The 20,883-nt window shown below is 39.2% G+C and overlaps 2 protein-coding genes across 3 annotated transcripts; both read right to left on the reverse strand.

Moving 5' to 3' along the window:
- Positions 1–1,814: 1,814 nt before the first annotated feature.
- On the reverse strand, positions 1,815–10,738 carry LOC106336529 (probable LRR receptor-like serine/threonine-protein kinase At3g47570). Of its 2 annotated transcripts, XM_013775376.1 has the most exons (6): positions 9,961–10,738; positions 9,697–9,858; positions 9,528–9,615; positions 9,360–9,449; positions 2,468–5,115; positions 1,815–2,373 (listed from the first exon to the last, which is right to left on the reverse strand). In XM_013775376.1, exons 2-6 carry the CDS (start codon positions 9,698–9,700, stop codon positions 2,012–2,014), a joined length of 3,192 nt encoding a protein of 1,063 aa, XP_013630830.1. In that variant the 5' UTR covers positions 9,701–9,858; positions 9,961–10,738; the 3' UTR covers positions 1,815–2,011. The 2 variants fall into 2 exon arrangements, with proteins under 2 accessions (XP_013630830.1, XP_013630831.1); XM_013775377.1 differs by lacking the exons at positions 9,360–9,449; positions 9,528–9,615; positions 9,697–9,858; positions 9,961–10,738 and adding an exon at positions 9,025–9,147.
- A 4,631-nt stretch (positions 10,739–15,369) lies between these two features.
- Positions 15,370–20,363, reverse strand: LOC106336373 (BRCT domain-containing protein At4g02110). The gene is made up of 10 exons (XM_013775191.1): positions 20,175–20,363; positions 19,958–20,047; positions 19,774–19,878; positions 19,580–19,681; positions 19,406–19,490; positions 19,265–19,334; positions 19,121–19,165; positions 16,333–18,924; positions 15,936–16,152; positions 15,370–15,818 (listed from the first exon to the last, which is right to left on the reverse strand). The coding sequence occupies exons 1-10, from the start codon at positions 20,256–20,258 to the stop codon at positions 15,525–15,527; spliced, it is 3,684 nt and encodes a 1,227-aa protein (XP_013630645.1). The 5' UTR covers positions 20,259–20,363; the 3' UTR covers positions 15,370–15,524.
- Positions 20,364–20,883: the final 520 nt, after the last annotated feature.

Raw genomic sequence — 20,883 nt, forward strand, 5'->3', positions numbered from 1 at the left:
GCATAATCTGTACCGTCAAATTTCCCGATACTGTGCGCCGAACCGTCTTCGCCTCCCATCATTTTTGGAACCACCGTGTATTAGAACACCTACGTCGACAAACCGATGTTACCGACAAAAATTCACTATTCACGAATTACTGTTCACGTGAATAGTAACTCCGCATAAAATTTTGACCGATCACCGTAACTCAAGCTCTGATACCAGTTGTTAGGAAATATGCGGTCAAATTTTTGCGGAAAAACCGATCTTATGGGAGCGGGAAAAGAGCACACACAAAATTGTTAACGGAGTTCGGCCAATGTTGCCTACGTCTCCTGACCTGCTACAGATCTTTTATTATCAACCCGGAAAATTTTACAAACTCTCAACTCACACCCGATCCCAAATACACTCAAGAAAAGAGAAAGATTTTCTCACAAGAAAGATATATATTTTTTTTTCTCAATTATTTTCTCTCTTGCTCACTCTCTTCTTCTCTTGTTTTCTCTTTGTTTTGGGATGAATTTCTTCTTCTCCTTGTGTGGTTATTTATAGGAGATTATGAGGAGTTGGTGAAACTTCTTGTTGCACCTACCAAAAACACAAAAGAAATCTGTTGTTGAATTAATCAACAAACATGTTCTTGATACAACTTCTTGTTGTACCTACCAAAAACATGTTCTTTACAGTGGTAACACAGAGATGACTTGCCATTACAATACTCCCTCATGTCTGAAGACTCTGACGAAGCCAGGTTCTGCGAGGACCGAACAAGCACTAGCTCATCGCAACCTGAGAGCCGCCCTACTTGTCCTGTTTTACCATACCGGCCGTACCAAAGACCTCTTACGTTTCAAGTTCAGGGCAAAGCAATGTTGACGGTGAAGAGAGAATGCGCTTTAAGTCTATGGAAGAAGATAATAGAGCGGAAGATATCTCTCACACTCAGTTCATAAAAAAGATATCACGAACTCGGCCGACGTTTACAAGGTAAGAAACTAAAGAATCTCTCTTTGTTCGAAACTACTATGCTTAAGACCATAACAGATCAAACTATCAAGTTTTGTCACTCACACCGTGGCTCTCGGCTTTGTAAAACTAACTAATCATTACCATTACAAAAATGATTAAAAAAAAAAACTAAATAGTTAATGCGTTTGATATATTTATTATATAACAGGACAATGGAGACCATGGAGAGAACGCAACGGCCAGAATCATCCAGCGTTTGAGGTATTGGGATGATTCTGTACAGAAACTTAGCGTAGTAATAGTTTGGTTCTTCTGGTTGAGGAATTTTAGCTGTCCTGGTTTTCAGCATTACCACTAACACTACTATTTTGCACGCAACAGAGTCTGATTTGTATCCATTTCAACAAACAAGTATTGAGATGCCTACCTATCAGTTCTTGAGGTAGTCTCTCACCAGTCCGAGTATTAGTGGTGAGTATACTCCTACGCGCCTCTTCGATCGCAGACAAATAATATGTGCAATTACTTTTAATCCTGAACAAATATCCACAGTATACTCCTAAGCGCCTCTTCGATCGTAGACAAATAATATGTGCAATTACTTTTAATCCTGAACAAATATGCACATTGCTGACCCAAAAGTAGAGCTGCAACTTCATGTCACTAACAACAAAACTGATTGATCAATGAAGCCACCAAACCAGTCACCATTTTGTATATCCCAAGCTGAAACCTATATTTAAAGTTTTCCATGTTTCAGTGAAGAAAAAAAAATAACTAGACTGTTACCTACTAGCCCCTTTAAAACATTCTTAATCAACAAGGGAAAGAAAAGCATAGAAACCTAATCAGAGCTTCAAGGAATGGCAATTATAAAGCTGGTAACACAACATTTGTTCTATGGGTTTCTTATTTTATTGTCTGCATATAACAAAGCATTCTGCATGCATAATCATGTTTAACTGAGTAAAAACAAAAAAATTATGAAAGATTATACAGGTCTTAGATTCCTTCTTTTAAGTGAGTTGCAAAGTCTGTAGACGAAACGATAAACAAATCAACGTCTTCCTGTTCTTCTGGCTATAAAGAATATCTCTCTGATTGAGATTAATTCCTTTCTGGCTTCACTCGTGGCCAAACGGTTCATCGGAGATTCTTCACAACACCTAAATCCCAATTCCAAAATCAGTGTCAAGCATTCATCAAGAGGGAAACTAACTCTGGGACAGCTATTAAGAATCGAATTGTCTGCAATTTCCAACACTTTCTCTGGCAACGCCAACTTGGTGTAGCTACGTAGGGTAACGTTTCCCCCAAATAACTCATTTGTTGGTTGCTTTCCAGTGAACATTTCCAAAAGAAGAACACCAAAGCTATACACATCACCATATATTGATGGTTGTCCTCCCATTCCATATTCTGCATCATAATTCACAGAAACAAGAATGTAATAAGAAAAAGAGTACAATAACTTTCTTCACTCATATAATACTATGTGTGATATATAGTTTACCTGGTGCGGCATAGCCGATGGTTCCTCTGATGCCGGCCGAGCTTAGTTGGTTGAACAAAGACTCCTTGTCAAATTTCATGAGCAGTTGAGCAATGCCAAAGTCGCCAACATGGGCAGTCAGATCATCGTTTAGGAGGACGTTGCTCGGCTTGAGATCACAATGAGCTATAGGTTCATGGCAATAAACATGAATATGTTCCAAAACAGAAATCACATCTATAGCAATGTTAAGCCTTTCAAAGAGGGTCAAGGCTCTTGAGGGCCTACGAATCTCTTCCACTTCCTCAGGGTGCAGCCACATATCTAGGCTTCCATTTGGCATAAACTCATAGATAAGAGCTCTGAAATCATTTCCCTGAAAATCAATACTCGAACAAGCCGTCAATAGTTTCACAAGGTTACGATGCCTTATGTTCTTAAGGGATTCACACTCTGTCATAAAGCTCTTCATAGCTCCACGTCTCCGCAGGTTTAGAACTTTCACTGCAACAACCTTGTTCTCTGTTGGAAGCAATGCCTTAAACACGGTGCCAAAACTGCCTGATCCAATCAAATTTCTGGAAGAGAAGCCATCCGTTGCATTACGGAGATATACATAACTTATATTTTCGTGGAAAACCTCTAGTCTGGAAGAAGTTGGATTATTGGTCTGCTGGTTCTTCTTTCGCTTTCTGAACCAACGTAGAGAAATATAAGCCATGAACACCATCAAAAGCAAAGCTATTCCTACGCTTACCCCAATGGAAACTTTCTTCCAAAGAGAGAAATGGCTAGTCTCCATTGGTTGTGCTTGCACAATAATACATGGCTTCAGTTTCAGTTCCTTGATACCTCCACATAGATCTTTGTTTCCAAATACTGTAACTGCAGTAGCATTCTGAAATTTTCCTTCTGTTGGCACCTTTCCCTCGAAATTGTTGATGGATAGATTAAGATACTCCAAGGAAGAAAAGTTTGCAAAATATCCAGGTATACTTCCGGAGAGATTATTGTTCGAGAAATCAAGTCTTTTAGCACCCATCAACCCCTTTATATTTGGAATATCACCGTCAAAAAAATTTTCTTGTAAATAAAGATTCTCTACCGAGAGACAGTCTCCCAAGACTTGAGGGAGTTGCCCGGATAATTTATTATGGGCAACAGACAGTGTGCAAAGACGTTCTAGTGGTTTAATATACTTTGGCAGAGAACCTGTCAAGGAATTATCTGACAAGTTGAGGTGAACAAGGGACTGAATTTGCATAATCTCCTGAGGTATAGCCCCATTCAACTTATTAGACCCAATCGACAAATATAACAAGTATTTGCACTGACCAAGAGTTGGAGGAAGGGTTCCTTCAAAACTATTGTTGGACAAATAAATTTGTTCTAACCGAGTGATGTTTCCTATTGAAGAAGGTATCTCTCCTGACATTCTATTTGACGTGAGGTTTAATAACACCAATCTAGAAAGCTTTCCGATGGAACTTGGTGGTGGTCCGGTCAACAAGTTGTCGTCTAACCTAAGTTTTTGTAGGCTGATGAGATTCCCAATGTCATAAGGAATGGTTCCAGAGATGAAATTTATTCCAAGGTTTAATTGTTGGAGGTTGGTGGACAGGTTCGTAACAGAGGTAGGCAAGTCACCTCCAAGCATATTTGTATTAACATTTAAAATATGAAGTTGGGTACAATTAGTAAAAGCCTTAAGAAATTGAAGATCTCCAGAAGAGTAACTTCCCAAAGAATTACTGTGAAGTCCCATATGTTGCAAATTCCGTAGTTTTCCAAAGCTCGAAGAAATACTTCCTACCATTTTGTTATACTCGATTCCTAAGAGTTGAAGATTTGAGATATTTGAAAGTGTTGTTGGGATGGGTCCTGTGAAACTGTTACCTCCCATAAACAATTCTCTAAGATTTGGTAGTAGGTTACCAAAATCAGGCTTTAGGCTTCCTGAAAAACCATTACTAAACATGTTCAAGTGCTCAAGCAAGGAAAAATTGTAGATGGAGGGAGGAAAAACGCCTGAGAATCTGTTCATTCCTAATTCAAGATACACCAACCGAGTCAATTTAGCTAGATCATCAGGAAGTCCTCCTTCTATTTCGTTCACTGATAAGCCTACTCGCATGAGAGATGTCAAGTTCCCTAGAGAAGCAGGGAGCATCCCTCTCAAGTTGTTAAAACCAAGACGTAAAGTTTCAAGCTTCGCCAATGATCCTAGTTCTGAAGGAACGCTTCCTCCAAGATGGTTCTTAAATAAAATAAGGGCCAACAATCTAGAGCAGTTAAATAGATCGACGGGAAGCTCTCCTCCGAGATTATTAATGTTCATATTCAAATACTTAAGTCTAAACAAGTTCCCCACCTGGTGAGGGATAGTTCCACCAATAGAGTTATCAGAGAGATTAAGTGATACGAGGAAGGAAAGATTACCAATAGATGGTGATATCACTCCCCTTAACTGCCTTCCTCCAAGTTCCAAACGGGTAACTCTCTTGTTATTGAGGCCACATGTAACCCCTTCCCAACTACAGAGAGGGGATGAGTTATTCCATGAGGACAAAACATCTTGTCTGTCTTCAGAAACTTGAGATTTGAAGTCGAGCAATGCTTTCCTATCAGTTTCATCGGTAAAACCATATGCTTCAAGTAACATGAGAGCACTGAAAGAAAATAAAATAAACAATCTCATGCTTCTCTTTTTTTTCTTGGTTAAAACCTTTTCGTGTAGGAAAGAATATATGAGACGAAGCAAATGCAAAATTTCTCTATCTTATTGTTGTAGTTAATACGCAGGCAGCGTAGAAGATATTCAGTGGCTCACAACCACATATATAAAACTGCAAGACTTCTCAAAAATCCTGTGGACTTGTCGTTGTCGTCATCAACTTCCTTGTCGTCTGAGTCAAGTAAGTTTATTATTTATTATTCCCAAATTGTTTATTTGCAAGAAGATAGTACAATTTCTAAGAGATCATTAACATCATGTCTGTCTCAATCAGTTGTTCTGGATTTATTGGATCTTTTGATCATGAAAGAAAGACAAACTGTTTAGAGTGGTTTTGTTCGAACCTATTGATTGAAGAAGAGTCAATGGAATTCCTCCTTTTATAGCGAAGCTAACTTGCATGAGTGATGTCAAGTGTCGCAGATGTCAGAATAAATAAAAGCTTCTGGTCCGTCACAACAGCAGACATGCAGGAAGCTTCCCATTCAAGTTGCTTTCCTTACGATTCAAATTGACAAGTTTCGTCACTGAATGAACATTTTGTCCAAGATGATTCGAATCTAAATAAAGGTCCACCAATCAAGAACAGTTAAATAGGTGATGCAGCATCATAATGCCTTGAACGCCAAATAACGTAATTGGAAAATGAGACAGCTGGGATTATGTCAAAAATGGATAAGCTGGATCATGATCTGTGTTTCAACAGTTAGCATTTCAGTCTTGATAAATGGATCACCTAGAGGATATGTCAAACCAGAGAGAGGAATCAGACAAGGTGATCCATTATCTCCCTATTTATTTATTCTGTGTGGGGAGGTTCTCTCCCACATGATGAAAAGAGCTGCGGCTGAGAAGAAAATACAGGGCCTGAAAATCAGTACTCATAGTCTTCATTAACGGTAAGAGTTGCAGTCGGAACAATCGTGGATCCATCTAAATATCCAGCAAGATCATATCCATCTAGGAGGGCATGGATCTGTAGACTCCACATCAAGTAGTTTGTGGAAGTCAACCTGGTTACGTTTGAGGTGTTGAGGTGAAAGAGTGTTTGAGTTGGTGTTTGGATTGTTTCACCGTGGAAGTTGGAGTTGTTTGTAGCCATTGAAACTTTAGCGGAGAAGAAGCTTGGCGGCTAGGTTTGATATTAGAGATATGTTGGCCGGAAGATATGTATCTTACGGACCAAGACTGTGAAGCCCTGAAACCCATGAAGATGACTAAAAAGAAAGACTTGTAAGATTAAGTTAATCTCAAGATATTCTAGCATATTTACATTAAGTATTTAGGAAAGTTAGCATTATCTAGTGTTAACATTATGTTAATGTTACTACTATATATATGCATATTGTATTCTCTTATCAGACACAACACAATAATATATTTATTCTATTCTACTTTACATGTATAAGAGTATTCGATTTTTAGGGATCAAGATTAAAGCTTCCGCGTTATAACTTCTAAGCTTTGAGGATGATCATCATCGGTGGTGTTGACGATGATGAAGACGGAGACGATCAAGTCGATGACGTGAAGCAACAAAAGCTTGAAATAAGTTTACGTGATCTCTAACTAATAGGGTTTGGTTTTATTAATTAAGAATGGTAGTGGGGTTTTGGGTACGTGGCCGGTGAGTGCAAGAATTAAAGAGAGGTTTAACGGTGTTTAAGGGTTTGTGGGTTTCATGTGGGTTAATTTTGTCTGAGATTTATTCTATAGTTTAGAATATCTCAAAGTGTTGTTTTCCATAGTTTGGAATATTTTTGTTAGAGATTAATAGATTATTCTATAGTTTAGAATTTCTCAAATATTTCTTGCGTTATATTCCATAGTTTGGGATATTGTGGTTATAGTTTAACCATTACGGGGGAGTTTTAGTTATGCTCATGTTTTTAGTTCAATTTGTTTAGTTCAAGTTACGGACTGTCCGAGATAGGACGATTATTTTTTGGAGCTGCAGTTGTGCCCACGGGATATATTCCCATTGTCAAGACCAAAGAAGAGCTGAAGTTTTCATCCCTCCTTGTCTAAAGTTAAAGTTTATTCCCGGAAGAACCTACTGATTTGTTTTCCTCGACATAGTATCCACGACATACGTGGTCTGCTTTGTGATTGCAGATTTGTGTGCATCCCACGTTTGTCGTGCGGGGGAGTATTAGAGATATGTTGGGCCGGAAGATATGTATCTTACGGACCAAGACTGTGAAGCCCATGAAACCCATGAAGATCATCAAGACTAAAAAGAAAGACTTGAAGATTAAGTTAATCTCAAGATATTCTAGCATATTTACATTAAGTATTTAGGAAAGTTAGCATTATCTAGTGTTAACATTATGTTAATGTTACTACTATATATATGCATATTGTATTCTCTTATCAAACACAACACAATAATATATCTATTCTATTATACTTTACGTGGTATCAGAGCCCAGATCATAAATACCCTAAACTCATAATTAAAATTAAAATTAACCCTCCGACTGGGTATAAAGGTCGTGATTAACTCTTCCAACCGGGTATAAAGGTTGTGTTAAACTCGCTCGACCGAGTATAAATATCCTAAAGTTCCAAGATTTCTGGCCGATAACAGCCATCATCTCGAGGAGGAATATTAGGGATATATATCCCACATCGGGAATTCTAAGGGACATTAAGTAATATATAAAGGGTTAGGGCCAATATACTAATCACCAATTGGTTTTAAGTTGGAAGCCCATAATTAAGCCTGAATCTAACATGGTATCAGAGCCCATGAAACCCATGAAGATCTTCAAGACTAAAAAGAAAGACTTGAAGATTAAGTTAATCTCAAGATATTCTATCATATTTACATTAAGTATTTAGGAAAGTTAGCATTAACACTAGATAATGCTAACTTTCCTAAATACTTAATGTAAATATGATAGAATATCTTGAGATTAACTTAATCTTCAAGTCTTTCTTTTTAATCTTGAGGATCTTCGTGGGTTTCATGGGCTTCACAGTCTTGGTCCGTAAGATACATATCTTCCGGCCCAACATATCTCTAATATTTGAAAAAGAAAATTAGGGCATCGATAACTCTGATACCATAAAGAGAGTGAAGCGTGATCTTATTAACATAGAGAATAGGTTTATATACAACATTGGAAGCAGGCAGATAAGGAAAGCTATAATTACAGAGAATATACAATCTCTAGCATTTCGGAAAATCAATCGGCTTTCGTCTCGGGTCGTGCGATCTCAGACAATGTGCTTATAACACACGAAGTACTTCACTTCCTAAAATCATCCAAGGCGGAAAAGCGATGTTCAATGGCCGTCAAGACGGACATGAGCAAAGCATACGACCGATTAGAGTGGGAATTTATCCAGCTTGTAATGCAGAGGCTTGGCTTTCATCCACGATGGATCCATTTGATCATGCAGTGCATCTCATCTGTTACATACTCTTTCCTCATCAACGGCTTGCCTAGAGGAAGAGTTAAACCGAGTAGAGGAATCCGTCAAGGAGACCCTCTCTCACCGTACATTTTTATAATGTGCAGTGAAGTACTCTCCGGTCTTTGCAACAGAGCCCATGAGGAAGGCACGATGGCTGGAATTCGCGTTGCCCGAGGGAGTCCTCAGGTAAACCACTTGTTATTCGCGGATGATACAATGTTCTTCTTAAGAGCGAATAAAGACAGCAGCTCGACACTAAAGACTATCCTCAACCGGTACGGGGAAGCTTAGGGACAGGCCATTAATACGGCAAAATCAGCTATCACTTTCTCGAGAAAGGCGCCGGCAAACCTCAAAACTGCGATGAAAAATATTCTGGAAATCGAAAAAGAAGGAGGAGTAGGAAAGTATTTGGGATTACCAGAGCACTTTGGGAGAAAGAAGAAAGATCTCTTCACTTCGATTGTTGAACGGATCAAACAAAAAGCCAGCGGATGGTCCAATAGATTCTTGTCTTCTGTAGGGAAGATGGTGATGCTCAAGAGTGTTCTTTCACCGATTCCGTCATTCGCAATGACGTGTTTTAAACTCCCCTTATCTCTCATCAAGCGCATTCAGTCAGCTGTTACACGTTTCTGGTGGGACGGAAAGGACGGGAGTAAAAAAATGGCATGGGTTGCTTGGAATAAGATGACTAAGCCAAAAGCCTCAGGAGGGCTGGGCTTCCGGGATTTTAAGTGTTTCAATGATGCTTACCTTGCAAAATTAAGCTGGAGAATATTCCACCGGCCTGAAAGTTTGCTTGCCCGCACGCTATGTGGAAAATACTGCGAGGACGTACCTTTCCTGACATGTTCAAAACGCTCATCAGCATCTCACGGTTGGCAGGGAATAATGGTTGGTCGAGATCTTTTAAAAACTAACCTAGGATGGACTGTGGGCAATGGCGAATCCATACCAGCGTGGTCTGAACCGTGACTGGACCTCCAGACACAACGACGCCCTACGGGACCTGCAACAGAGCTTACTCAAAACATCACTGTGGCAGATTTGCTCTTACCAGAGAAAAGAGAATGGGATATGGAAAAAGTACACATGATTTTCCCACATGAAGCAGAGACAATTCTGAGAATCAAACCAAGTTTGTCCGGGGCTCCAGACAAATTGGTGTGGCTGGGATCACCTTCTGGTATTTACACCACCAAAGCGGGATATAACATGGCAATCGCAAATGATGACAAAGAGGCAACAATACCTGAAAGCGACCCAAAAGTTGATTGGAAAAAGGCAGTTTGGAATATACGTACAGCGCCAAAGATAAAAATGTTCCTGTGGAAAATATTCAAGAAGGCATTACATGTAGGAGAAAACCTCACAGCACGCCATATAGATGTTGATCCGGTCTGTAAGAGATGTAACACCCTTGAATCTACAGATCATCTTTTCCTACACTGCCCTTTTGCTCGCCAAGTCTGGGAACATGCCCCTTTCACTCAAGCAGTACAGATAAGTGGATCTGTAGTTTTAATGGATGTCTGGCTCCCCCTCGCTTAAAAAACGTGCCTGCCTCCCTCAGGTATTGCTCAGGGACCTTTAGCCCCTTGGATCTTATGGCAGATTTGGATATCAAGAAACACACTGGTTTTCAACAAAAGGATTATCTCCGCGGAGGAAACTCTCTCAAAAGCTATTGCTGCTGCTCGAGAATGGTAAGTCAATCAAAAAAAAGAAACTCAGACACGCTGTCATCAACCGCCACCAGCTCCGACAATCCCTCGAGGCTGCTATATGCTGCAGACGGATGCGGCTTGGGATGAACGCACAAAAAAGGCAGGACTTGGTTGGACTCTCTTCTCACCAGAGAGATCTTATAACTCTTCTGAAATTGCAGATTGTACAAATTCTCCTCTTGTAGCTGAAAGTTTAGCTCTACGTCAAGCTCTTCGTTACTGCAGGAACTTGGAAATCAAAGAAATCCGATGCCAATCGGACTCAACCCAACTTGTCAAAGCTATCAAGGAAGGAAATTCAAACATGGAGATCTATGGAACTGTTGCTGACATTTTATTTATGGTCGAATGTTTTGATTTTATCTCCTTTGAGTGGCTTTCACGAGAGAAAAACAGCATTGCTGATAGCCTAGCCAAAAACATTTTGGTAGGTGAAGTTTGTGTAATGGCATCTGCCTAACTACTTGCATTAATGAAGTTTGTTGATCAAAAAAAAAAAAAAAAATACAATCTCTAGCATATCATATGAAATATCTTCTTTATACTTCAGTCAATCATTTAGTGTTTGCCGATGACTCCTTGTTCTTTACCTTGGCTACCCCCAAGAATGGTAGAGCAATAAAGAAGATACTCAACAACATGAATCAATATCAGGACAGGCAGTTAACCTCTCCAAGTCTTCGTTAACTTTCGGGAGTCGAGTTACAGATCGTGTTAAGACACAAATGAGACACTTACTGGGAATCCATAACGAAGGTGAAGGAGAAAAATATCTTGGTATATCCGAACAGTTTGGGAGGAAAAAATCAGAGATGTTTCAGCATGTAACAGAAAAAGTACGGTCAAAAACACAAGGATGGCATCAAAAAAAAAATTATCGCCAGGAGGTAAAGAAGTACTAATAAAGTCTATTGCTACTGCTATGCCGGTGTATCCGATGAATGTTTTCAAATTGCCTAAGAATGTAAGTGACTGACATCAACAACATTCTTGCAAAATTTTGGTGGGGAAAAGGAGATGAAACAAATGGAATGCATTGGTTTGCATGGAACAGAATGAGTATCCCAAAAAAAGGTGGAATGGGAATCAAAGATACTGAAAAATTCAATAATGCATTACTTGGGAAACAAGTATGGAGAATACTTGAGAAGCCAAACTGTTTGATGGCAATATTCTCAATCTCAAAAGACGATTTCTTCTGACATATCCACATTATATATATATATATATATATGTTGTGGATTGCAATGAAGAACACTCCAGTAAAGTTTCTAATCTGTCTCATTGCATAGTTAGTTTAGTTAGGCTTTGGTCGTTTGGTGGATGTGGTTGAGATGAGAAGCCGTCATCACACTCTTAGAACAGAAATCCAAAAGAGATAAGAAGACAAGCTTATAGAACCGTTTATTAAAATAAAAATGATCGATTTATGATCTTGTTTATATAACCATTTAAAAATCATACCATAAGCCATATATTATTTACCAGAGATCACAGAAATATACTAAAGATCAGTTACAAAAACAAAAGAACTCATATACTAAAGATCAGTTTCATCTCAGCAGAACTACACACTGCAATACATTTATTAGAACCATACAGAAACAGCAGATCATTTTGAAACCAAACCAGGAAAGTGGACCCATCTGCGTGAAAGCCAGAGTAGTTGAGGAAACAGAGTAATGATGTTCAGTAGGTCAGAGAGACAATAGGTGATGGTTAGAACAGATAGGGTATGGAGATAGATGCTTTGTTCATTAGGGAAGAGAGAATGATATGCCTATTTGTTCACAAACCAAAAGGCATATAACGAGGGACATGAGAAGATGTAACAAGTTAAGGTAGTTGCTAGAACTTATTGTTGGCTTGGTTAGATAAAACATAAAAAGTCTTTGTGTTCGCTTGATATTTTAGTCTAAAGTCTAGAACTAGAAGTATGGGTAAGGAGTGGAGAAAACAGAGATTACCATGATGTTTTTATTGTATAAATATGTGATATGAGATGTTGTGTGATGTATGGGAAAAAATCTGTTTCTCCGTTACTTCATTCTAAGCTTTCTAAGTCTTAAAAACGTTTTCCCTTATTCTTGAACAAGAACACAGAAACAGAGTGAACAACAAATTGATGAGAAAGGCCTGCAATTTTCTGCAGTTTACAACACGGTATCAGAGCCCCTGCTGATCCTTGGAGCCTTGTTGAACAGGACGGAATATACTCTTAAGCATAACCATACCAAAGCTGTACACGTCAGGTTTAGCCGACTGATTAATACAGTGTCGGCTAAGTCTGATGTTTATAGCTTTGGGATGGCTATGCTTAAGAGTATATTCCGTTACAGAGCAGAAAATTATCAATCACACCGTGGCGTGGCGGTAGTTTTCTCGGCTTTGTAAGACTAACTAACTATTCGGATCATTACAATATTGATATCTTTTCTAATGACAAGTCTCATTAAAAACGAACGCATTAGGTATATTTGTAATATAACATGCATGCATCATGGAGTGAACCCAACTGCCTCTTAACAAAGGCATACAGTATCGTCCAGTGTTTGAAAAATTTGAAATGATTCTGAACAGAAATTTAGCGTAGTAATGTGGTTGAGAAAAATTAGACTATCCTGCTTTTTAACAGTACGACCAACGGGTCGGTTCTTGGTCTGTTCCCAGCTTCATCTCCGACACAGTAAAGTCCAATCTGTATGCATACAATGGACTTGGTTGTATCGTGTACATGATAAAGTTGAGGATAAACCAGCATGGACTTGTTGGTGGTAATGCTCAAAAGCAGGACGGCAGAAATTAATCGACCACAAGAACATAACTATTACAACGCTAAGCTTCTCAGTGACATCAAATCGTCTCTTCTGTTAAGATTTTTTTCACTTAATTAGTTAAAAGTTATCTCCATTACCATTACTTTCCTCAGTAGATAATGGTCTGTTTTGTCATATTTTTCTTCACATCATGTTTGCATAAAGTTTTGCAAATATATGTGATTATATATGTGATTATATATAGTTGAATGGTCTTTAAGTGGATGTGAAATGCCTAAATCAAGTATATAACACAGGGATGACTTTCCACATTATAATATGTTGTGGAGTGAAATGAAGAACACTCCACTAAAGCTCGTTCTCATACGTCTATCAAAGCATTGGTTGTGGATCCTCCTTTCATCTTCAATCTCATGGAAGATCTTTCACTAAAGTTTCTCGTCTGTCTCATTGCATAGTTAGGCTTTGGTCGTTTGGTGGATGTGGTTGAGATGAGAAGCCGTCATCACTCAGCTCTTAGAACCGAAATATAAAAGAGATAAGGAGACAAGCTTATAGAACCGTTTATTAAAGATAAAAGATCCATCTATGATCTTGTTTATATAACCATTTAAAAAATCATCATGCACAAAGGCAGAAGTTATTTGTCGCTTCCACAAATGGTGCTAAATTCCATAAACGAGAATCCTTCTGTTGCTATATAGACTTTAGCACCATTGTGGAGGCGACAAATAACTTCATTTGGATCCAACGAACTCGGCCGAGGTGGTTTCAGCATCGTTTACAAGGTAACAAATTATAGAATCTATCTTTGTTCAAAACTACTGTAACCAGTTAAAATGTGGGAAAAGGGCATTTTTAGACCCCAACAATTTACGTCGTGCTTTTTTATACCCAAACAAAACATAAGTGCAAAATTATTCCTGAACTGAGATTTTTTTAAAAATTTCAACCCAAACTTGACTCCGTAACATGAAATTCTACCTTAACTAACTTATCGTTAGTCAACTGTTAGACCATGCTTAGTCGGATAAAGAAAAAGTGCCGATTTCAACCCGTACAATTTCGGTCATGCCTTTTCAGACCTGGATAATAAGTAAGTGTGATTTCATACCCAAACTGAATAATAATTTAAATTTCATACCCAAACTTTAATATTAACATAAAAAAAAATATTTTGACTAACGTTTGGTTAGTCAATCGATGTCGTTTTAACTAAACTAATTAAAAAAACATTCACTAAAACTCGAAAACACACCTAGAGAAGCACTAAACTGAGCATTAAACCACTGGACTAAGACAAGTTTTGTAAAATCTACATATATACTAAATTATGTAGGTACCAAAACGAGTAAAGAAATCACTAGCTTCTTCTTCCTCTGACTATCTCTCTCAGTTGCCAATTTCAGAAGTTTCAGTTTTTAGTCTTTAGGAAGTTCTATTTTTTATAGTAATGAACATTTTAAAATCGCAAAAGTAATGTTGGGAGCCAAAAATAGTAGCTCCGGCTACAACACGTAGACAAGAGCGGATATTAGTTTCTTCATCTAAAAATGAATTAGCATGAACTGAGGCATTATCAAGCCCAAGAAATCGAATCCATTTGATCAGGGATCGATCCGCGATGAATCCGTGAGCAAACCTAGTATCGAGAAGAAGAAAAAAGTGGTGTAACATGAAAGAGCGCGGATTGGCGAACAAGACAAAGATATAAGTTAGTATATATTTAAATATGGCAAAAGTTTCTGACTTGATGGCAAAGTGTTCGTTTAATTCACTTGCCTGTCGTGGGTTCGGCCCTCCAAGTGACGGAATTTTATTATTTTAGCTAAAACGACGTCGTTTTAACTCTTTCTCGACACGTCATCTCTGCCTAGACACTGACTCGCTCAAAAATGACGGTTAACTAACCAAAGATTAGTTAAACTAAGAGTAGTTTTTTTTAATGAAATTCAAACTACGTTCAGTTCGGGTATGGAATTCAAATTATTGCTCATTTTGGGTATGAAATTGCACTCTTATTGTTCAGATCTAAAAATGCATGACTGAAATTGTACGAGTTGAAATCGACACTTTTTCTTTATCCGACTAAGCATGGTTTAACGGTTGACTAACGATAAGTTAGTCAAGGTAGGATTTCATATTACAGAGTCAAGTTTGGGTCAAAATTTTTAAAAAAAATCTCAGTTCAGGAATAATTTTGCACTTATGTTTTGTTTGGGTCTAAAAAGGCACGACGTAAATTGTTGTGCTCTAATAATGCCCTTTTCCGTTAAAACGTATACACTGAAGATGTTGATTCGTTTGATATATTTATTACATATCAGAAAAACTTAAACAAGGCATGGAGAAATGATTTGGGTTACAAAGGTTATCATAGCTCACAAGCAACATGCGACAACCGTACTTCCTCTTCAGTCTTCAGCACTAAGCTGGAGCTTATTAAATGACCTTTCTGCCCATGCGTTTGTATTGTAGAGCACGTGCTTGTCAAGTGCATACCCAGGTTTGCAAACGTACTCCACAATGTAATCCGCGACTACACAAGGGATCTCATGGCGTATGAACTCCTGTACCCAGAGGTCATCACGCGGCATCCCAGGGCTTATCAACGCAAAATCAGTGTTCTGATTCAAGAAACGCGTGTAAGGCGGTGCAGTTGCTAGTATGGTACCATCCCCAGCTTTCACAGCTCGCTTCAACGTGTCCTGATCAGGGTGAGAGACAAAATTATAGACATCCAAAAACCAAGAACAAACGTTTTCCTCTAGTGTTCAACGTTTTCCTCTAGTGTTCAACTCTGTCAGTATTGTGGTGTTACTTACCAATGAAGGGATGGCACAGTCGCCATATACAACAATGCGCAGACCATGTAAAGCACCATGTCCTGTTTGCTCCTTGACGAGCCGCCATTTCCTTGGGGACTCGAGGCTTATCGAACCATCAGCACTAAGACCAGTACCGTGCCATTCATAAGGCTCCTCTGGTAGTAGTTTTCCAGCTTCCTTTGAATCAGCCACATAATCAGTCTTCAGAATCCAACTGCATTAAGCAAAGTGATGAGTAAAAGATGTAAAGAAACAGTTCCTATCAAAATAAAATCTAGCAAACTGTTTGAAAAACCTTATCAAAAGGGCTTAGTGTGGTGTTCTCCACGATAAAGAGGATGTATGGGGCTGAAGAGATCAATAAACAAGGTGATTTTTTAGGATTAATTTGTACCTTCCAGAAGCAGCAGCAGCGAAGAACTTTTCAGTCCTACGGATTTCAGGAGCAATGAAGTGTGTAGCTTGATAAGACCACTGATGAGAATCCCTGCAACATTTGCCATTTAAAAGCCTAAGGATCTTCTGATACTCCTTTCTCTGGACCTTAGGACCACTGACTATAAAATGCTTGGGTTCCTGTAAAGCTTTTTTACTAGAACTAAGCTGCTTAGACTCTTTAACTGCCTTTGTACCCGTTTTAGCAGTCTTTGCAGCTTTCTTTTTTGGGCTTTTGTCTCTACCGGGTCCAGATTTGTTATCCAGTGCAGTGCTCTCCTTCTCTTCTGCAGAGTTGTCCTCCTCTACGTCTTTCATCACAGTGTCGGATGCTTTAGCCCCACGTTCCTTTTTAGATTTTTTAGACTTCTTGACACTTGATGTTCCTACTTCAACTGTAGAAGAACTTTCTTTCTCTCCACTGTGAAGGCCACTTCTTTCTACAGCAGGCTCCTTTCTGTTTTTACGTTTATTCTTAGGAACCTCCAATTGCATTGCAGCATTACTTAGATCCTTCGCTGCTGTCTCCTTTCTAGTTAATGGTTTCCTCGCAACTGGGCTTTGGGCTCCATCAGAACTGACATCCTCAGGTTTCTTATCCACTGCTGCATCCTCTTTCACTTCTGCAGAGTCAATCTCTATATCATTCATCACAGTATCGTTTGCTTCAGTCTCATCATCAGCTTTAGATTTTTTTGTCTTTTTGACACTAGCCTTTTCAACTTCGACTGCAGACGAACTTCTTTTCTTCCCACTTTGAAGCGTGGTTTTTCCAACAGTGGCCTTCTTTCTGAGTTTACCACTATCCTTATCAACCCCTGATTGCACTGCAGCATCGCTTTGATCATTAGTTTCAGCTTCAGTACTTACTAATGTTTCTCCAGCAGCTGGGCTTTGGTCTCCACCAGAACTGACCTTCCCAAGTTTATTTTCCAATACTGTAATATCTTCCATCACAGTACCGTTTGCTTTGGCATCATCTTCTTTTCTAGATTTTTTGGTCTTCTTGACACCAGAATCTGCTACTTCAGCCCTAGACGAACTTCCTTTCTTCCCACTTTGAAGGCTGTTGTTACCTACATTAGCCTCCCTCGTGCGTTTACTTTTACTCTTACTGATCTCTAACTGTAATGCACCACCACTTGGATCTGTAGTTTGAACATCAGCAAGCTCTGATTCTAGCATTTTAATTTCCACCTCTGCACCAGCTTCCTCCGGGGTCTTAGCCTGCTGCTTATCAGAGTCAATTCTCTCAAGGGCTTCAGTCTCTGAGACACTACCTTTCGCTATTTCTGGTACAGCCTCAGCATTTAGGACTGAACTTGATATCTCTTTCTGATTGCCATTATCTGTCGCCAGCTCCGAAACGTTTCCTTTGATTAGACCATCAGTGTGCTCGTCCTTTGGGGTAGGTTCGCTCAAGTAAATAGATCCCTTTTGGCTTATGGGGTTCTTTTTCCTGCCTCTGGTGCCTAGACTCTTTCTTGGAGCTGTTTTCTTCTTAGGCGGCTCTGTTTCTACAGGAGAGGTGCTAGATCTCATCATCACAGGCTCCGTTACGGATCTTTCATCTAATGCACCCTTCAAAATCTCTGCAGTCCAAGTATCAGCTTCCTTTAACACAACACTTGAACTGCATAGCCTAGTTGCTGAGTCACTCGCATCCAACTTGTGTGCAACTTCCTTAACTCCAGTGTTGTCATTGATGTTTGGCACAACCCAAACGTTTTGTTTTGGTGAGCCTGATCTTGGTTCCTGCAACAAGCTATTCCCCACCATTGGCTCAACCGATGATCTCTCCCGTATTTCATCCGGTGCACATTTCGAGATGGTATTCTCCGCAGTTGACATAGCAGGTGGTGAACCTTTGCTACTGACAGAACCATCTGTAAGTTTCACCTGAGGCAACAACGGAGTGGACTTCTCGCTGTGCAACTTATCAGTCTTATTAAGATCCTCAAAGAGTGTCGTTTTTTCCACGGAAGAACCTGACTTTGATGCAGAGATATTAAAGGCAGTCGAAGCTTTTAGGGCCCTGTCATCCATTCTTAAGGTATCGTTTTGGCAACTTGACTCGTTTCCCAAGGTACTTGTTTCTGGCGTTCTCTGAAGCGTTTTCCTTGAATAAGTGGCTAGAGAAGAATGCCTTCTGATACTCATGTTAACAGGTGTTGAGTCATCAGTCTCCATTTCGCCCATCCCTCTCTCAGAAGTCTTGTTGGCTGGAACAGGGGACGCATAACTAGAAGCATTCTGAAATGTGCCTGCGCTCTGCTGAGCAGTAACTGGATCAGTAGAGACCGTGGCTTCCATCTTCTTCGGAGTTAACCAATCCTCTTTGAACGTACTGCATCGTGATGAACCACCCGGTTCGTCTAAATTTGACTGAACAACCGGGATATCTTTTCCTCTAGACTTCGATATTTCAACTGCAGCAACAGCGCCGACCCTAAGACCAAGAGGACTGGTGTTTGCACGCTTCGCAGAGGCATTTTCAGCTTCGTCCTCAGAATCTCGAGCTGAAGCCTCCATCATCTCCAGCTCATAGCCACTGAGAAAAGAGAAAATGGTCAGCTTATAGTAGGTGTATTTGTTTCTCGTGTTTACATAACAAGCTGCTGAACAGTAACTTACAAATCAAACTGAAATGAGCATGGGACCATAAACTATTTTTTGTGATGAACAAGAGACTATGCCAACTTTGTAATTGCGATTATGGGATAGAGATAAATGTGTTGAAAATTTACCTTATCTCGTAGTCAACCTCAGGAAGGAGCTTCCAATTCTTTAAGCTGAAAATAAGAAAAACATAATGTAAGAATCTTCATCAACATTCACCAACCAAAAACAAAGGAAAAAAAGTAAGAAGAAAACTCATGAATGTCTCTCACCAGTCCTCTAACCACCGGTGGTTCACTAGGTTAATCCTCTTCATCCGCTTAGCTAGCTCATACTTTTCTCCTGAGAAAAAAAAAAAAGACTCCAATCAAATGTTTATTCCCCACTTCACCCAATGTCTGTCAGTGACTTACCCTCAAACTTGTAGCATATAAGATGGGTTACTCGGTTAGCAACCAAGGGCTTCGAGAACTGTCCACCCATCAACTCAACCATTGTCTAGAGACAAAGAAAAAGAAAACAAATTTCTTAAGGCTCAGTAAAAAAACACCATAGCCCAAATAACAAAGGTGAGAAGAAGCACACACCATGATGTCTTCCCTATCTTGACGTTGGTACCCAGTCAAGCACACAATTAAGCTTTTGGAACCCGGAATCCCATTCAAATCTCTAAGAGGCCTATACAGAACCTGCCAAATTATTCAATAAAATGTAAGATACACCCTTCAATAACTGAAATTTTCTTGTTTTCAGAACTAAACACACACAGAGAGAGACTGACCGAATGTGCATCAATAAGCATTCCAGCGTCGAAGCTGTGATGAACCCACGAACCAGTGACAACCACTTTCCCACTGCTTCGAGCAGCAACACAAACCGGATCATCCTAGTGAGATATATCCCCCAAAAAAGATTAGAACTTTGCCAACAACACAGGATAGTTAATAGAGAACTTAAAGACTTACATAAACAAGCTTGTCCACAATGAGGTGAGTATACTCTTGACTGTATTGGCCAACATCAACACCACCACCACTCATAAGCTTGGATCGTATCTGTAGTGAAATGGATCAGCGAATCGAAAAAATCTAAAATCGTTTCACTAAAGAAGTGAGATTTCGACAAGAGAATCGATCAGAAACACTTAAATTGAAAACCCATCGGTGGAGATCGAGGAATTACCGTGTTCCCATCGGTGGGATTGAATCCGACGAGTGCGAATCGAACACCTGAGAACGTCTTCGAAGGAAGACCCGACTCCATCATCTCTTTCTTTGCTCTGTGTGAAATTAGAGTTTCAGTGTGGAGAAATTGAAGATAGGATTGAACACAGACTTGGGATTTGCAGAGAGAGCGTCTCGGGGAAGATTTAATTTTGGGAATTTTTTTGCTTGAAAACGATTCGGCGGGAGAAAGCAAAATTGGCGACGCTACACTAGTGGGTTTGTATTGGGCTTTGTTATATACCTATTATGCTTTAAACCCAATATTTTTCTTGTTTCTTTTTTACATCCTTTTAGCCCAGTCGAGTCAATTGTCACACCTGCTAGTTTACTACTCCTACATAAGAACATAGCTGATTTAGTAACCAAAAAGTGGCTGAATCCTTTAAAGTTGATGACTTTGTTCAATATAAAACCGGCCTCAACGCATTTAATTTGAATTTTTGATTAGTTAAGATTTTTCAAAATTAATTGAAAATTGAGTAAGTACCTTTTCGAGGCAAAAGTAAAATATTATTATGCTTTTAGTTTTTGTTTGTGTAATAGTAGGGAAAATTGTCAATTCCTCTGTGAACTAATTGTTCCAAGTTTTTTCACACACGAATTTTTAAGTCATGCCAAAAACCACATGAACAACGGAAAAATGGTTTATTCCCCTATGAACTAGT

This window comes from Brassica oleracea, chromosome C3 (assembly GCF_000695525.1).
Source record: "Brassica oleracea var. oleracea cultivar TO1000 chromosome C3, BOL, whole genome shotgun sequence".
Lineage (NCBI taxonomy): Eukaryota > Viridiplantae > Streptophyta > Magnoliopsida > Brassicales > Brassicaceae > Brassica > Brassica oleracea.